Source organism: Pan paniscus, chromosome 5, assembly GCF_029289425.2.
Source record: "Pan paniscus chromosome 5, NHGRI_mPanPan1-v2.0_pri, whole genome shotgun sequence".
Classification (NCBI taxonomy): domain Eukaryota; kingdom Metazoa; phylum Chordata; class Mammalia; order Primates; family Hominidae; genus Pan; species Pan paniscus.
In genome coordinates, this window is record NC_073254.2 from 40304319 (window position 1) to 40324457 (window position 20139).

Below are 20139 nucleotides of genomic sequence, written 5' to 3' on the forward strand. Positions count from 1 at the left end.
CATAAGATAACACAAGTGAAAGGTGCTTTTAGTTGCAAAGGCACCCAACATATATGTTCTTATGCTGACGCAATATCTTCTTGGGTCCTTAGTTTTCCCAGTGTTTATTCTATGCCCCACTTTGCCTCAGATCCACCAAGGGGTTATCCCACACAGGATCATTGAAGCTTACACTCTTAAACACTGAAATGCTTTTAAGATTATATATATAAAATATATATATTACGTGTATATATATATATGTGTATGTGTGTGTGTGCATATATATATGATTTCCAGTTTATGAGAGCAAGTTTTCCAAGCTAGGGTAGCCTTTGGAGGATGCCTTAAGTCATACTCACCACCACTCTTTGGTCCTTCATGAGTAAAGGAGGCTACTCAAAGGAAGACAGAAGACAACAGACAGACTGTCACCTCAGGGACCTGTTAGACTTGCTCTGTCTTCGACAAATGATACAGGCATTATCTCTCATTTCTTCACTTGATGCTTTGGTTCCAAATCACTAATGTATTTTTTCACATTTTTAGTCTGGTGTGTGTTCATTTAGAAAGGTATTCTTTTTTTTTTTTTTTTTTTTTTTTTGAGAGGGAGTGTCGCTTTGTTGCCCAGGCTGGAGTGCAGTGATGCGATCTTGGCTCACTGCAACCTCTGCCTCACGGGTTCAAGCTATTCTCCTGCCTCAGCCTCCCGAGTAGCTGGGACTACAGGCACGTGCCACCACGGACAGCTAATTTTTTGTATTTTTAATGGAGACGGGGTTTCACCATGTTAGCCAGCATGGTCTCAATCTCCTGCCCTCGTGATCCACCCACCTGAGCCTCCCAAAGTGCTGGGATTACAGGCATGAGACACCATGCCCATCTGGTATTCATTTTTTTTTTTAACTAGACCCTTCACTGTTCCCCATTTATAATCACCATATGAGTATGTTTGGTTGATGTTGACAGAGTCAGACTGTCTAAGTCCTCTTATTTTAATCATTTTGGGTTTCTAAATACAGGACCAAAGCCAGAGGTATAGCAGATGACCTTGATATGGCTAGGATGCCCAGATCCATTTGACTGATACATCATCTCAATCACAAATGCTACTGGTTTGGGTTTATAATTTTAAAGAATAGCTATACATGTAGATGCTATTTTTTAGTTCTTATTCATATAACTTTAATTTTTTCACAAAGAGACTCACCTTCACTGCAATTTATTTCAAATAAAGTTTATTCCTCATTACTTATTATCCATTTGGGAACTATACAAACCATTAATTCATTAACCTCTTTCTGTTGCATGCATTTCATCTATTTATCATCATTTGCAGCAAAAAGCAACAAGTGAAAAAAAAGGAAGTACAATTCTATCTTTATACTTGCTGACAAAAGTTTGTGTATGATTGAACAGGGAAGAGGCAAACTACTGACTGACATGAAACTTGGCAGTTCCCTATATATCCAGTATCCACACCAATCCTGGAAGTTTAGAGAAGCAGATATTAGAGGATCCAATAGCTTAAATCCTATCAGCTCACAGCATCTTTTCTACCTCACTATTATAACCCGACATCAAACATTTGCTATGCACCCACCTCCTGCAATGAGTTGGTATGATGGATGACAATTGTCAGGGGCTGAGGTCTAGCATAATGCCCAGGAACTTCCCTAGCATTAAAATTGTTCTTGCTGACCAAAGTGTTCCCTGGTTTTCTAAGAATATGCTTTCAAACCTTCAGGGTCTTATAATATCTAAAGCTTGTGGTTATCTAACTAGTTGCCAGAACCCATCCTGAAAAATCCCCAAAGCAAGTCATCAAGCTGTCCTTGCATTTTGTTTGAACCATCTAATTTATTAACGACTTAATGTTGGAATGCAATGACTCCATTAGGTGTTCTCTGCCTCATCTCAACCAACAACAAGGTGCGGTGGAAAGTGCACTAGACCAGATATCAAATATGCTGGTTTCAAGATTGTTCTGCCAGTATTCAGCTGCATCACCCTTCCGGCCTGTTTTCTCCATCAGTAAAATGAAAGGGTAGTGTCTCAGATTCTTAGAAAGGGTGCCAAACATCCTCTGATTTTTTTCTTCTTTATTCTTTTGCTTCTAAATCACAAAGACTAATCTGAAGGAATCATATGTTTTGATTTACAGTTGCAGCAATGGATAAAATTATCATGAATTTGAGTATTAGTCTTCATATGTTAAGATCTGGAAGGTAGAGAGTTTGTACTACTTTTCTACTAGATTTTCTACTCACTGGAAAACATTTGCCATATGCAGTCTTCCCTGGGTTTTATGCCTGAGAGCAACATGTTGTGCCAGGCTAAAGTGTTTTAGGACGTTTTGTTCTAGGAAGGACTAAAACAGAGCATGGGTTGTTCTGGAAAGTTCTTTGCCATATGCAAGAGGTCAACTGAAAAGATGACAGCCTGATGGGAAGAGGTGAGGACTGACAGCCCCTCCGAGTCAAGACTACAAAAAAACCAGAAACATTTTCTCAGCCAGTGATGGGAAAATGATAAAGGAGAATTTCCATGTAAGAAGCTGGAGCACAAAAGAAAAAAACACGGTCCCCAAAGAGGAAGAAGCTAGCAGGCCAGGAAGGAAGCCAGGGGCTAAAGGTTATAGTACATTTTTTTCTGCCTCGCAGGGCTGTTGTGAAGATCCAGGGAGATAATATTTGTTAAAGAGCATGGCTTAGTGCCCATCCTCTGGCTGGCAGTCCAAAAATGTTTATTCACCTGCTCTTCTTTCCTATTCTTAGCAACTGGATGTGGCAGCTGTTAATTCCCCACCATAATTTTCTTTCCACCATCTCCTCTTTTCTTTGTAACCCATTAGGGAGAGGTCTCAGTGGAAAGGAAGGCTGGACAAAGATGCCTTCCACCAGCCTGTGATGGAGGGCAAAGACCAGGTCTCTTTTGCTGACTATAATATCACCAGGGGCCAGAATTGTGTTTGGCACATGGTAGGTGCTTGACAGAAAGCAGTCTTTTCTGGGTTTTATACCTGAAGGCAACATGTTGTGGTGGGCTAAAGTGTTTTAGGACATCTTGAACCTGGGTTGTTCTGGCAAGTTCTTCCTTATCTCAGGATGTTGCATTACCAGCACATGCTGGGGTTATTCTTGAGAAATACAAGTGAGAAAGGCAGAAGAACTGAGTTAGCCCCAGGCCACCCAGAGAACTGTCCTGTACACATGTGCATGGATGATGCATCCAGAGAGTGTGCTGAAGGCTGAGTCACCTCCACCCCCAACACCAACAGGGAGGATAGTGAGTCAACAGGATTACCTCTTCTCAGCCCTTCTAACTTACAGCTGGAGGGCTTGGGACAAGAGACAGCATGATAGTATTAGGGAGAATGAATTTAGCATAAATTTCAGCAAGTCTAGAATCTTACAGTTGGGCACTGTTTGGGATTATCTATGCTTCTCAACCCTTGCATCAGAATTCATTCTTTATTGTTGGTTACATATGTCACTTTTACTGTAGTAACCATAAAATCCACCAAAGAAGACAATTAAGGTTCCACATAGAAGGGAGTTGTAACATCTTTGGTTAACTCGGCAATTACCTTATTACTTTGGTCTCCTCTTTAATTATTTCTCCCTTCTCATTATGTTTTTTCCTCAGAGAATACAAAAGAAGATTAAAAATGAGTTACAGACACCTGGGGGCCCAGAAGAACTGGACTTTTCAGTTAAAAATGTAAAACCTCTGAGTTATTGGGAAGAAAATCTGTAATTACAATACAGTCTTTTGTCACAACCAAATACAACACTGTTCAAATTTGTTCTTTCAGCACCCTAGTCTCTAAGCTTCTTTTCATCAATATTTTAGTAACTCATTAACTGTAGATTGTACCTAGTCAAGATTCTGATTAGTGCTTGGTTGCTCAAGAAATCTCCAGCATTGCTCTCTCTTCTACAAAAGGGTAAAATCACTTTAAATGGCCAAGGAACCTGCTTTCCAGGTTTGAAAAACATAATTTTCACGCTGTATATTTTGAATATTTGCCATCCTAACTATATCTTTGAGATTCCAGTGGCTTTAATGTGGCTCTGTTTGGTCAATTGCAGGACACGGTCATGAAAGCAAATTTGCACAAGGTGAAACAGCAATTTATGACTACCCAAGATGCCTCTAAAGATGGTCGCATTCGGATGAAAGAGGTAACTTTACTGACTGTATTTTTCATGGCTCTACTCTTCTTGACTGTTTTTTTCTTTACTTTATCGTCTTGGGCTGTAATATTCTTTGAAAGACAATGGAAACTTTACATTTGATCAGGAAATTAGAGATTTCTGAAAGGCAGTTGGCCTAGATAGCATTTTAAAAGTAATCATCTCTCCTTTTTCATCTACTTAGTAACAAAGAGTGTGCAATTCTTTTATCATTTTATTTAGGTCAATCAATATTTGTACCTGTTTTATAATTTGGGAATTGAAACGATAGAGGCCTTTCAATTACTTGATCTACTATTTGTCTCTTTATACAGTGTCCTGTTCAAATTGAACATTGATATAAGGAAAAACTTACTGATAATAAATAAGGTTAAACTTCAGCATCAGCTCCCAGTGCAGGTGGGAAAGATCTATCCCTAAGATTATTAAAAGCACGACAGACAATAGCTGTCTTTACTTCAACTCAACCCACTTTTATGGAGCACATACTAAAGCATGTAACTATACTACATGTGTAGGGCTGTGGATGGTCTACAACTTACCTGATCATTTCTCCTTCCAGTTACAAAAATGTTTACAGTTTAGAAAGGACTTCCACATATATTTTGTTATTGTATTCCCATAGTAGTTAAGATGATGATAGGCATGAAACATTATCCCTATTTTGCTGATAAGGACTTGAGTTACTTTCCTAGAATAACATGACCAAATAAGTGGTAATGGTTTTAATGGAACCCTGCTTATAGATATGAATCTATACAGGTTCATACTATGTAGCTATAAATCTGTATGTGAAAATGAGTCAATCTGAAACTGAGATATTTTTTCATAGTCAAAATTGCCTGTTAGACATATTACCTAACACTGGAAGAGCTAGTCTCTTGATGCTGTGACACTGCCATATTTGAGCAGTCAATATTATTGAAGAAAATAATAGGATAATTTCTTCAGGAAGTTATGTTAATAGGGCAGGATAATGTCCCTTTATAAAAAGTGGGCGTGTTCACCAGGAGACTGCCTTTTCAGAAAACTAATAAACTAAACTCTAGATTTATGAGTGTAGCTGTTTCCAAACTTTTAATCAAAGGCAAAATTGTATATGTAACCAAAAATTCTCATTATACTGGATGTAAAAGTATCAATGTATGTATCAACAGAACAGTAAATGCAAACAGCAAGTTAGGTGCACTAAACAAAATATTCATAACTACATGTTCACTGTTGTAATTTTCCAGAACCTGGAACAGAGCATAGCACATAGTAGTGCTCAGTATTTCTTGACCTAATTAACGAATGAGAAAAACATAGCAAATAACTGAAAGCTATGTCATTATCTTACTAACAACAGATAGACATTCCCGAGTAATTGGCCAACCATTTTGTCTTGTAATCCTGCACGTGAGTGTCATTGAGGTTGTTGTTTGTACAAAAACTGATGGTGCAAGACTGCATCGTTCCCAAGGTGCCTTAAAACGCAATGAGTCTGTGAGTCTAAGGAGCAGCAAGGCCTTTTGTTTCCCCTACATTCCCTTGCTGTACCATTGACCATTTCACTTACTCCAATTACAGGTAGTCGTGACATAAAAATCAGCCCACTTTGACTCATGTTGGATTTTCTAGCAAAAAATAAGATGGGAAAAAGGCCACCCTTAGTCTCAAAGAGCAGTTCCCAGTTCCAGTTGACCCTGTGTAGGTTGATGGGAAAAGCATGAAGTCAATATGGTGGAATATGAAACCTTAGGCAAGTTACTTAATTTCTCTGAGCTCAATTTTATCATCTTTACCAACATGGCAGTTATCATTTGTTGACTAATTGATATGTATGAGGTATGTTCCTAAACAATTTATAAATACTGGCTCATCTTACTTTTAGTCTTCCCATCAGGGCCAGGATATCAATATTATTATCTCCATTTTCCAAATGAGGAAACTGAGGCACAGATATATTAACTAAATTACCTAAGATCAAATACTTAGTAAGTAATGGAGAAGAAATTTAATTTCACTCTAAAGCCTATAACACATTGAACTGCACTGCCTCCCATTGATAAAAAGGGGATATTTATACTCATCCTGAAAAACTGGTGTGAGGACTTAATGAGATGATAAATCAAAAGCACCTTGCTGGTACCTGCCATGTAGCAGGCACTCAACATCTGATAGTTATTGTTAACATGGTGTGTCCTTGAGCTGACCCATATCCAATTAGAAAATATGAATGAGAATGTGAGCTAATCACACCTAAATCCCTTCTGGAGCATTTGCTGTGGACTCACTCTGTGGTATTGTACAAGACACTGAGCAAACTACTCAGTTATAGAAGAAATGACAATTGTTTATGGGAACAGCTCAGAAAGAAGACAACATACACTACAATACTCTAGGTTTGGCAATGAACACAGCCAAACCTGAAAAAAAGTATTATAACTACATAGGGGAATAAGGTATTATTATAACTTTGTTCAAGGGAGTGCATGAAGTAAATCAGTCAAACTGGTGCTCATGTAAAAAAGCTGATTGGTTGAATTCATCATACTTGAGTCAACTGTTGTAGTATCTTATAGACACTAATAATGTAAAAGAATATAAACCATAGCTAACACTCAAGTATCAAGCCAGGCAGCAGTCATTCCTGCTTTTGCGCTGAAATATTGTATATATACAACATCTTACCAGCAAACCACAGTGATTAAAAGTGTGGGCTTGAGATCGCCAAGCTGAAATATTGACTTCATCACACACTAATTACAAAACTTTGGCAAGTTCCTTATCTCTGTATAGACCAGTTTCCTTAACTAGAAAATAACAGTAATGGTATGTGTGTACCCTATAGATTGTTATTAGGATTAAATGAATTAGCATACGCAAGCATTTAGAATAATGCATGGCAAACATAAGCATTATTTGCTATTTTTATTTTCTGTTATTATGGAATTAAATTAATTTAGTATTGGAAGTTCTTAGAATAGTGCCTGGAACATATCAAGCACTTAACAAATTTATTGTTGATATTAATGTTATAGTCATCATTATTTTAGATTTTAAGCTCATTGAAGGCAGATATCCATAGTGATTTATACTTAGTAGGAGTGTGATACTTTCTGAAAGAATCAATGAATCAAAGAATGTCAATCAAGAGCACAGAACTGCAAACTGAGCTGTTCATCCTGGAAGATCTGAGCCCTTCTGCCCTGGAATATGCACCACCATGCCTTTTACCAGGGAGCACTCTTCAAATGGACACTGGCCAGTGTCCCTGACTGTTATTCTTTCTGTTCCTTCAGCTTGCTGGTATGTTCTTATCTGAGGATGAAAACTTTCTTCTGCTCTTTCGCCGGGAAAACCCACTGGACAGCAGCGTGGAGTTTATGCAGGTGAGTGCTTGGTTGTGTCTCTGTGAAGAAAGAGGATTGAGACAAGGCTATGATCTTAGCCACCTGCTGTGGCTGCCACCACTCCTGCCCAGTGCTCAAGGGAGAGCTGAGCACAGAGGATAAGACCAAGCAAAAAATGCCTTAGTGATGAGGACTTTGGTCCCAAACCCCAGTGTTTGCTCAGTATTGTCCTGGGGTGCTCCTGAGCTGACAGGCTCCTTTAATTTGGGCTGGAGGAAACTTTAGACAAGAGGCCAGGCAGGTACACTGAAGAATGGAGAGGGAGGGGAGGTGGGGGACTACGGAAATTAGAGAGCATGTGCCCCATCTGAAGCCAATATCCCTATGTAGCTTCAGCCTTTTGAGAATGCTATCTAGGAATCTAGACTCTAGAAAATAGCAGCAACTAATTTTAGTTTTGAAGGCATGATGATACAGTCAAAACAATTCATTAGAGTGCTGGTCCAGCTAGTGGGCCTTCTGTTTATAACCATGGGAGAGTAAAAGTTAAAGGCGGTATCAATGGCCTCTCTTACCGCTTTCCCTCTGGGCTACCCCCTCGCTCAGCCTCTCAGTGTTACTGCTCTGTTGGTGAAAAACAACCAGGGAAGGGCAGATAAGGGTTTCCCCAAGGCCAGAGCAGCAGATTCAAGACAGCCACTGTATCCGGGACCCCACACTGGAAATAGTTACCATGTCCCCATTTAGGAGATAAAAAGTTTTGCATAGGCAATTCACAGAAGAAATTCTGAATGGACCATGAATTTATGCCAGTAACTCAGGAAATGCACATTAAGAAAATGATTTTTTTTAAGCAAAATGGCAAAGATTTTAAGAAAATCCACAAAAATATGCAATACTTTCAAGGAAGCCCAGAGATTGTCACTGACGTTCTGTTGGTAGGCATACATTGTAGAATAATTTTATGGAAAGTAATTTTGGAAAAATTCAGTCAGGATCCTTTGAAATTTCATTATCCACAGTTATTTATTTATTTATTTTTTTAAAAAACTTTGTCCTGGCTGGGTGTGGTGGCTCACGCCTATAATTCCAGCACTCTGGGAGTCTGAGGTGGGCGAGTCACCTGAGGTCAGGAGTTCAAAGGCAGCCTGGCCAACACTGTGAAACCCCATCTCTACTAAAAAAAAAAAAAAAAAAAAAACACAAAAACTAGCCGGGCATGGTGGTGGGCACCTGTAATCCCAGCTACTCGGGAGGCGTAGGGTGGAGAATCACTTGAACCCAGGAGGCGGAGTTGTAGTGAGCATAGATCGCACCATTGCACTCCAGCCTCAGTGACAAGAGGGAAACTCGGTCTCAAAAAAAAACAAAAATTCTACTTTTTCAGGCATCTATTTTATGGTTAAAATCAGAGATGTAGACAAAAGTTTTCTGTACAATGATGTTCATATAATGTTGCAGCGTCACTTATAGTTCAAACTGAAAATAACATAAATGTCTAACAATAATGGAAAAGTTAGTTATGATATATTCATATAATTCATTCATTCTACAAATTCTTAAGAGCACCCTAATATGCAAGGCACTGTTCTAGGTGCTGCAGATTCATTAGAGAAAAACTCCGGTATTGAACATTATTAATCACTGAAGATCAAGTTTTCAAAAAATATTTAATGACATGAAGGAAATGCTATACAATGTTAAGAAACAAAATTGTATATGGAATTTGATCTTAACTTTGTTTAAAAGTTGTTTACCCAAAAGCCTGAATAAATAAAATATAGGTAAGAATACACAAAAAATATTGGTTGTTTGTAAGTGGTAGGATTTCAGGTGATTTTATTCTTTGTACTTTTGTATTTTCCAATTCTGTACAAAGTCATAATTATTTAAAATTTATTTTAAATGACATTTTCAAAACGATTCTAATTGTGTTTAAAAACACTCAGATAACATTTTTAATAAAAATAACAAATAGACTGCCCAAGTGTATAGACAATATGACCCCCAATTCTGTTTTTTAGTGTATGTTGTAGAAACATGATAGAAATGAAACACATAGAAACAATAAGTAATTATCTCAGGATAGGAGTTTCTGGAGATTATACATTTTTTCTTTTTGTATTTCATTAATTTTGTACAGTGAACATGATATCAGAAAAAAATCATGAATATAGAAAAATAGTATTAAAATGTTAGGCCTAGTGTAGTCTTGAAAGACCTTGAGAAGTGGGAAAATCACATGGCCCTATGGAGGCTTCTTATCTTATCTTTTTTTTAAATTCCACTTTTCCTGCCTTTGTAGTTTGTCAATTTTATCTGTAAAGAAGAGCTTTCCCTTGCTGTACCCAACTTTTAAAACTATCATTGTGAATTCTTGAATTTGTTTTTTAAAATTAACTGTCTTATATCCCATTACAGTCTACATATTTGAAGAAATTCTAAGTTAATGTCTTTACTTTTCCCCTGAACCACAGGGTCTTAACACACTATAACTCTTACCCACCAGCTCATGTGCCATTATTGTCCAGAATATTAGTTCTATCTTGTTTTCTTTAACCCCACAAATTTTATGCAGTCAAGATTTGTTTCAATTTGCCCATGTGTCACCACATGTCATATTGCTACCATTGTCTTTGTTCGCCATTCCTTTTTGTATATCTTAGATTTCCTTCATCCTGTTCCTTCTTCTTCCTAGAGTATATCCTTTACCGCGAGTCTGCTGGTAATAAACTCTGCTTCTGTTTGTCTGGAAATGTCTTTACTTTGTCTTTATTCTTTAAAGATAGGCTTATTGAATAGTCACATAAAAATCTTTGGCTCTCCAATGGCTCAGCTGTAGTAAAACTACACAATAATTTAAATGGAAATTGATTGGAGAATGGCACTTAAAAAGCATGCAAAAAATTTTAAAAATTATTTGAAATTCTCATAGTTTTGGCATATTCATACGATAAAAGATATAAATCACATGTAACACTGATTTTGTAACTGGACTAAATTCAGACATAAATGACAGGTTCTGGAAGGAGTGATGTTTCTGAATTGTTGTTACTAAATATCAGCATCAGTGTCAACACAGCATCAGTATCAACACCTCCTACTATTCCTGCAGAGTCTGAGCTCAGGACGCTGATTGTGGTTAATAATTAAGGTCCTTGCAATTGGTAACACAGAACACAGTCATCCCATTTAGGATCTAAGAAAAATCTGTCAGTGAAAAAAAAAAAACTTACTGTAACCTTTCATTTTGTACAAGAGTTAATGAGCTTGCCAATTGATGTGAGGCTTGTCCATGGAATAATCAGAGGTGGGGAGAGTAAGAGCATTTATTAAATAAAACAGTTCAGTGCTTTCTTCAAAGAGTTTCAGCTGTTCTGTGTTCTGGTTCGTAACTGCTTCTTCAGCTGGATGAATGCTGGCCTCACACTAATAAGGGGAGTAGCTTATAACTGGGAATTAGAGTTATTTTATCCCCTCCATCAGAGACAAGACCACACAGGCAAGATTTCTTAGAGGACTTTTCTGCAGTGTAATTTTTTAAAGTTCATCTTTCATTCAGATTTTAGTTTTGAAGTTTTAGTTTAAAGCAGGCACCTCAATCTAATTTTCCACCTGTGTGGGTCCCATGATCTATTCCCTGTCTACCACATGTGCAGTTTTCTCATAAAACTGCAGGCTTTGTTGCCAGGGACAGGCAGACATACTTGGGACAGGCTTTGGTTTCAGTCCTACATTACCACTCTGAGTTTATGCTTTCCCATCATGTCGGGTCTCTTAGAAGTCCTTTCACTTTCTTGCGATCTATGCTATGTAATTAAAAGTTATTGGCCGGGTGCAGTGGCTCACGCCTGTAATCCCAGCACTTTGGGAGGCCGAGGCGGGCGGATCACGAGGTCAGCGGATCGAGACCATCCTGGTTAACACGGTGAAACCCCGTCTCTACTAAAAATACAAAAAATTAGCCAGGCGTGGTGGTGGGTGCCTGTAGTCCCAGCTATTAGGGAGGCTGAGGCAGGAGAATGGCGTGAACCCGGGAGGCGGAGCTTGCAGTGAGCCGAGATCGCGCCACTGCACTCCAGCCTGGGCGACAGAGCGAGATTCCGTCTCAAAAAAAAAAAAAAAAAAAAAAAAAAAAAAATCTATTTTCATAGGATGCTGCATTTTTAGGTATTTAGTACTGAGGAGGCTTCTTAGTTTGTCATATTGTCCCAAATTGAAGTTCATCCCTTTTTATATTTCCATTCTGAGCTTTCCAAAAGGACACTTTTGATGAAAGCCCACTCAATGGGCTTTCACTGAAACCATTGTGGCCCTCCTTAAGTGGCTCCAAGTGAATGCAGTGATCCATTTCTGGTGGATTGTGCCCAAAATTGCTCTCACCAAAGAAAGCCTAAAGTTTTCCATCAAAAGTGGAATTTCCATTCAGTTAAGTACTGTTTTCAGATGCTGAACTGTAGTAGATACCACATAATTATTCCAAGTTATCTGAGGATAAATTAATTAATGACTTTTGTGTATTTCAGATTTGGCGCAAATATGACGCTGACAGCAGTGGCTTTATATCAGCTGCTGAGCTCCGCGTGAGTGTCACTGGGTGAAGGGTGGGTTTGTTTATCATTGGGAATTTGATATGTGTGTATCATGAGTTTGATTTCTGTGGGCCCAAGAAAGATGTATTTGAATATGTGACTCAAAAAATACATACATATGTACATATATGTATATATTTTCATTTTTAAAAGGTTTAGAAAGTGCAAGTCACATTGCTCTCTCTGGAAAAGAAGCATAATTAAGCATTTATGATAACTTTTTCACGCTGGAGCTATTCCCTGGGTCCCGTGAGCTCCCTATAAACAGTGACAGCCCTCCATTCTTGGATTTATTGCTTGCTAAAAGCATTTTATTTCCTCCTGGAAACAAGCAACTCACAATTCTTGAAATAAGGCCTTTTAAGACTTTGCAGTTTATTTGCTCACTATATAAAGTATGATTCTTCTCTTGGCGCCACAGAACTTCCTCCGAGACCTCTTTCTTCACCACAAAAAGGCCATTTCTGAGGCTAAACTGGAAGAATACACTGGCACCATGGTAAGTAATGAGTAATGTAATCTCCATGAGGGCAGCTCCCCCACTCCCTCCCCAGACCCCAGAAACAGTGTCTGCTAGAGAGTTCGTCCTTGAGAAATTGAAGACTAAATGAATGCAAGAGGAAACTTCAACTCTGAAAAATACTGGCTAAAACTGAACTGTTTTAGCCTCTCTCTTGTGACCAGGTTGCATCTATTTGAGAGAGAAAGCTGTTCACCAGTCTGTGGGGAAACCTGAAAAGTTCAGTCAACATTAGGTTTCTAAGCATCAGGCCAATAACCTCAATGTTAATTGAAGTCACATGGAAACAAGTAAACATGGACTTAGACAATCAGGACCAAACAGATGGAAGCTGCCTCTCACCACAGTGGATGATTCTCCTCATTTAGCATGTTGATTTAGTGCAGTTGGAGAGTCAGATAGATGAAGGATGCATGTCCTACCTCTGCCACTTACTGGCTATGATGTAAGAAAACTGTCAAGCCTCTCAACTTTATTTACTTCTCCTATAAAATGGGGACGAATAACACCTAATTCCTGTGAGGGCAAATGTGTTGATGCATATGAAGTATTGCATACTGTCCAGAATATAATGAGTTAGCTCTTATTGCAGTAGTTGTCATTATTTCCTGTTCCCCTCATGTCATCCTTGTTCCAAGTGACCTTGAGACTATTTTTGTGTCAAGCTCCATGGAGAGTAGTAAAGTAGGGAGCTGCCTTTGGCAAACTCATCCTCATGTTCTGTTTCAACACCTAACTCGATGCATTTCTCCCAGTACTTATCAATGATTTGTATTGAACTGCATCTGGCTCCTCTGTCTTTTCTCCTCCTCTATTCCTTTCTCATCCCTACATGAGTGCTTCATTCCTATCAAAATCTTCAGGTTTCTTAATTAGTAAGCAAGGAAATTTGCTGACAAAGCCTTAATTACTTGTAGGATTGTTATATTTATTATATAAAGAGTTATTGAGCAGAATCACCTCATTGAGCCTTATGGTGAAGTCAGGGATACATATTACTGAGAAGAGTTTGTTAAAATGTGTACCACCAGGTTGACATATTTAGGCTTTTAATTGGTGTTTCCAAATACTATATTATGTCTAACAACTTCTCTACAGTGTTGCTATTTTTCACGCAATTTTATGTATCTGATGACTAAGGCTTAGAAAGGGTAAGTGACTAAGTCACCACCAGGTTGAGTTCTTAAGCTCATTTTAAAGATCAGATAACTAAGAAAAAGCGTTCCTTAGCTAAAAGCATCTGTTAAGCTGGAAGCTAAGCTCCCCTGGTTTTCAGCCCTGGAGACTTCTCTGCTTTCCCTCTGTACTCTGCTCTGAATGTGCCCCCAGTCAAGTGAGTCTCCGCTGGGAAGAAGGCAAGTGCTCTTGACCCTGGTAACTTGTAATTGGCCTAGACAGGAGAAAACAAATGCCAAGGAGAGAATCAAATCTCAGGACAGGATCTCAATTAAGGAAATTATTCAGCTTCTTACGGTGTTGATTTGTTTTAATAGCATGCAAAATGGTGTTGGAAATCCTGAGTAAATATGTGCTCAGCACCAAAGGTTGAAGTGGGAAATCCCCCAGCAGTGGGAAGCAGTTTCCCAGCTACAGGAGGGTCTCTAGGTTCCTTTTGACCTAAGCTCCAGTGAAGCCCTCTAATAGAATGAGTACTATGAAAAAGAAAATTAGACAGAAACTGCCTGGGGTACAGAATGATAAGGAGGTGGTTTTTCTAGTTCAGCATATTTTTAACATTGATTTAACAGAATGTTAGCACTGGCTGTTGTTATCTCGATTTTATTGACTTATAAAACATGACCTACTTAATGAATATATTTTCATGTAGAATCTCCAGCATGTTGCCAGTATTTGTTTGACTATCTTTGACTCTGAGGGGCTTGCCCCCACCTCCAGCTAACCATACTAAACCACTAATGTTTTACTTCTTAATACAGCTCAGCTTCCCCCCTCACCAACTTTTTTCACCTGGTTCTTGCTCATCCTTCGATATTCAGTTAGATATCAACTTGCCCTAAAAAAAAATCTTCTGTAGCCGTCCCTCCACGGTGAGCCAGTACCCCTTCTCTGTGCCTGTGTAGTGCCTAGTGCATATCATTATCTTAGCCTCTTAATAATTTAATTTATTCCGCAAATATTCATTACATATCTACTATGCCCCAAGCATTATTCTAGTCACCAGGGATTCAACAGTGAGCAAAATAGACAAAGGGGAGACTGACAACAAATAATAAATGTAATTAATAATTCATTATATTGCATAACAGAGGGTGATGAGTGTTATGGAAAAAATTAAAAAGTGGAGTTGGGCCAGGAATGGCAGTACTAGCAGGAGCATTTGGGGTAGGGGACTGGGAAGAAGGGGTACTTTTCAATAAGATGGTCAGGGTGGCCCATCTGAGAAGGTGAGATGTGAGGAGGGACTGAGGGTACAGGAGGCACAAGGCCCCTAGTGCAAGAGTGCACTTGGGACTTTTAAGAACAGGGAGAAACCAGCATGGCTGGAGCAGAGCAAGAAAGGATGAGACTAAACAGCAGCCAGACCATCACAGGATTTTTAGGCCATCGTGAGGACTTGGGGTTTTAGTGAGATGGAAAACGGCTAGAGGGCTATGATGCAGAGGATGTCAAGATTTGCCCCCTGGGTTGAGAAGAGTCCTCAGTGGGCAAGTATGGAATCAGGAAGATCTGCTGAGAGGCCATTGTTGCCATCCAGGTGATGGAAGATGGCAACTTGGACTCAGGTGAGGTGGCAGAAGAGGTGAGAACTAAATATATTTTGAAGATAGACTTGAGAAGATTTCCTGATGAATCAGGTGGGAGTCAAGGATGAGACTGATGTTATCTGTTTATGGGTCTTGTACCCCACTAGCCTGTGACTCCTCAAGGGTGAGGAGAGCGTCTCACCTTCTTGTCTCAGCCTTCACATGGGACCTGACACGTAGTAGCCTACTTAATGCAAATTAAACTGAAATTTCAGTTGTTACCTAATAGCCAGCTATGATGAAACCATGACAAAATAAGGAACGTTTGTCTTTGGGACCCTCCTATCTCCCCTGTCAGTGTTTCTTATGACCCTGTGCCCCTATTATGGCTCTTGCTCCCTCTTGGGGTGCTTGGAGGGTTGCATATTGCACATTTCAGCATTTTGTACAGACCTAATCTTCCCCAAGCAGAGCTTTATGCTCTGAAATTCTCCTTTCCCCTTCCCCCTTAAACCAGACCCTCCAGGGCAGAATCAGAAAGGGTGCAGTATGTGGCTGGAAAAAGATGATGCACATCACACGTCAGGCCAGCAGCCCTAGTTGCCCAGAGTTCTTCCCTTCACAGCCTTCAGGCTTGAATTAAAGAAGCTTCAGGCTGGCATCATCTTACAATGGGATGTCCTGAGCTCAAGAAATTTCGGTAGTATGCAATATTCTTAGCCTAGATTCATAAGTCTAGAGTCCTGGGAAGTAGCTGAGGGAAATCAGACTGATCTCACCCAATGTTTAAGTACCTAGGTTGAGAACTGTCCATTGGCCAAGATGGTCCTGTTATTCTATGTCTGTTTAATTGCCCACACCTCATAGCTCTTCTGCTCATGTGTGCTGCAGTTAAGTACTCATTTTGGTTCTAAATTGTCCCATGGAGACAGGTCCATAATCAAGCAAACTCCAGATGGCCCCTGTGTTAGGCCATTCTTGTGTTACTATAAAGAAATACCTGTGACTGGGTTTATAATTTATAAAAGAAGGTTTCATTGGCTCATGGTTCTGCAGGCTGTACAAGCATGGTGCTGGCATCTGCTTTGCTTCTGAGGAGGTCTCAGGGAGCTTTTACTTATGGTAGACAGTGAAGCAGGAGCAAGCACATCACATGGCAAAAGCAGGAACAAGAGAGAGAGAGCCGAGGAGGATGCCACACACTTTTAAACAACCAGATGTTGGGAGAAATCATTCACTATAGCAAGGACAGCACCAAGGGGATGGTGCTAAACCATTCATCAGAAATCTGCCCCCATGATTCATCACTTCCCATCAGGCCCCACCTCCAACACTGGGGATTACATTTCAACATGAGATTTAGAGGAGACAACATCCAAACTATATCAGCTTCTCGTTGGCTTTTTATGCACTGAGGTGAGAGCCAAGTGTGGAGAAAGCTGGTGAAAGAGTTTCCACCCAAAGATTTGAGTTTGATCAGAAGACAAAATGAGTTCAATGAAATTTTGACCAATCTATTTCATTTTTCTTCCCTAAGTTATAGAGGTGACTTATACTTTTCAACAAACAGATTTTGGAACTTGACAGTTGGTTTTTTAAAAGACTTTTTACATTTCCCTAGACATTTTTGGGTGTACTAACTTCTAGGAACTTAACTTTTTAAAAAACGACTTCTGCATCCTGAGCTCTGATACACCAAGCGTGAAATCACGTTATTGCTGCTTTAATGGATTTTTATTGAGCAATGGACATAGTCATGGCAATACTGTATTAAAGATTTTGTTCTCAGGTTTAGCATCAAATGCTTTACTTAAGAGATGTAACTTATTAAATGAATTCAAACTGATCTGAATAAGGATTGGCACATTTAAAAACTGGCTGAAGCATGACTAATGAGTGAGTTAAGGCAGAATGACCAAACAGAAGAGAAAAGCTGAGGTCTGCACACCTTGCCTTATCCTGATTCCTAATTAATGTTCTGGACAAGAAAGGAGACAGCCTATTATTAAAATCAAATTATGATACTGAATTTAGAGGTGCTGCCAACACCAGGCAGGAGGAAAGATTTAACTGTCTGGATAGACTATTTTTAGATAATATTTACTTTTGTTAAATTTAAGCTAATAATTCTGGCTGATGTTAAATCACATACCTAGAGCAGGAAACTTGAACTTTTATAAAACAACAAATTTAAATCTGAGACTATGGTGAGGTGGTAAATTAAAGAAAAATAAAAAGAAAGAGAAATAAGTTTTCCTGTGTTAGGCTGACTTGTCCCAGAGGCAGCAACAGACACAGTCCAGACCCAGGAAAAGTCTTGATAATATTATCTAACGTTCTCTGGAGACTTTCCCAGCACTCCCTCAACAAAGGGAGAAGAAAAACAAATTTTCCTTTATTTTATGAAATGAGTTTATAGATCCCTGTTCTCTATAACTAGTGACTTCAAGAATTCTGTTTTATCTAAGAAGTACAACAAAGGTCATAAGAAGCCTGAGTAGGCCTGAACTACAGCTGCCTGGGCACCATAGTGAAGGTTAGGAGATAAGCCCATGCCCAGGCAAACCTAGATAATGGACACCTGGGTTGCTTGGCAACGGTTATGTGCAATCCTAAGTTTGTTCTGCCTCTGTATCCCTGCTTTCACGCCACTGTAAGCTTGCTTCAAGCTAGCCCACTCCCTTTTGTAAAGTGTATATAAAAGTCAAGTGCTGTCTTTATTCCAAGCCCGGTCTTTTGGACGTGAGTCGGCTGGGCCTGAGTGCACTCAAGATTCTCCTGTTTCAACCCGAGGTCACTCTCGTCCTCCTAAATCCTGCAACAATGGCAGACAAAGAGAATGATATGAGTTTAAGCTTGTCCCCATCCATGATCCTGGTCTTGGCTCTCATATTTTATGCCTGGATCAAAGAAGCTCATATCTGCTTCCTTCTCTGGGTCTAAGTATTCATAACTGTGATCCAGGCCAATCTGATGCTCGTCTGGGCTCAGTCCTCATATCCCTTCTCTTCTATGTCCACTCTCACTCTTGGTGATCTCAACTAGTCTCACGGTTTTGAAGACCAACTAAAGGCTGACCACCCTTGATTTATATGTCTGATTCAGACCACCTCTCTAAACCTCTTGGATACACTTAGTTGTGTATCTCCACTTGAATTGCATGCCTAATATACACCTTCAACATGTCTCAAATTGAAATTCTGACCTTTCCCCAAAGATCTGCTCCACTACTGGGTCTTCCTCAAGCTTTCAAGTTGCTCAAGGCATGACACTTGAAACCATCTTTGATGCCTCTTTCTCTATCACTCCACATCTAACTGGCAAATCTTATTGAACACATTTAAATTACATTCTAAATCTGACCATTTCTCACCCTGTTCCAAGGCACAATTATTTCTCAACTGAATTGCAAGATGCTTCCCAGCAGATCTCCCTATTTCCATTCCTGTCTCTTACTATCTCTATGAAACACAGCAGCCAGAGTGATCCTGTTATACTGAGTCGGATTATATCATTTTTCATATCGAAAACCTCCAATGGCTCTGTCTCTGAGAAAAAGCCAAAGTTCTTACACCACCTGCTCACACACCAAGTCATCACCTTTCCCACCTTATCTCCTTTTATCTCCTCCCCAGTCCTAGTCTTGCCACACTATTACCTGACATACTTTTGGTTACTCTGACATGCATGTATGTGCTGCCACAGGTCCTTCGCACTTGCCATATCCCTGCCAATCTATTTTTAACCCTGGTATGCATTTGATTTACTTCCATCTCTTTCAGGTCTTTATGAAAAAGTCACCTTTTACTTGAGGCTTTCCATTTCCATCCTATTTAAAATTGTACCTCCCAATTTGCTATTCTATATGCTACTTAATTCTTCCTCCAGAGCATTTAACATAGGTAACATGTATATTTCATGTTATGTATGTAAAACAGTCAGTATTTTACTTATCTGTCTTATTTTCCATCCCCTCTTCCATCCCCTCTTTCCAAATCAGCTCCATGACAGCATGAATCTTTGTTTGTTCAGTAAATAGAACAGTGCCTGCCACATAGTAGGCACTCTATACATATTTGTTAAATGAATGAACACACGAATAAATGAATGAATGATGCCAGTCACCTGTGCATGGATCTACAAAAGTTTAAACTCCTATTTATGGCTTTCAAACTCTTGCGTCATCTGGTCCCATTCTCTCTCCCTGTCTATCTTCTCTCCTCCACTCCCAGAACACCTCTTGTCCTCCCTGGTCACTCTCTATGGCTAAACTATTGCTAGCATGTGAATTTCTATCTCGGTGCCTTTGTTCTCACATTTGCTAGTCTACAATGTCTTCCTCTCTTCTCTCTACCTCATGTCCAAATCCTATCCCTCTTTCAGAACTTACCTGAATTCTTATCTCCTTCCTCAGTCTCTTCCAATATCCTGTCACATTGCTCTGTCTCTTTTTCTCAGGGTTAAAGAGATAATGCTGAATCTTATTTGTTTACCTATATTTCAGATATTTGTTTCTGGCTCTTCAATTACAATTGTATGCCCTAAAATCATGTACCACCTTAATAATTGTTTGAGATATCTCATAGTGTGCAGAATGTTATTAGACACAGAGTAATTACCTGACAAATAATTGTCAATTGATAATATGGGAGGGGGGTTCTAAATCTTTTTTGGAATAGCATATGGCAATAATTTCCAGGCAGGAATGAGGATCTCCTTTAAAGTTTTTTAAAAAAAATAACTGCTAAAGAATGATTTCCAATAATTTATTAAATAAAAAAGGAAGTTGCAAAATAATCTATTGCATAT

General features: G+C 39.2%; 1 protein-coding gene across 2 annotated transcripts in view; it reads left to right on the forward strand.

Moving 5' to 3' along the window:
- The window catches only part of SCGN (secretagogin, EF-hand calcium binding protein), a 68143-nt gene that overhangs the window by 5222 nt on the left and 42782 nt on the right, over positions 1–20139 (forward strand). For both annotated transcript variants that reach the window (XM_003823211.4, XM_063605180.1), the window contains exons 3-6: positions 4074–4166; positions 7463–7552; positions 12040–12096; positions 12527–12604. In XM_003823211.4, the coding sequence (XP_003823259.1) occupies positions 4074–4166; positions 7463–7552; positions 12040–12096; positions 12527–12604 (318 nt within the window). The remainder of the gene's footprint in view (positions 1–4073; positions 4167–7462; positions 7553–12039; positions 12097–12526; positions 12605–20139) is intronic.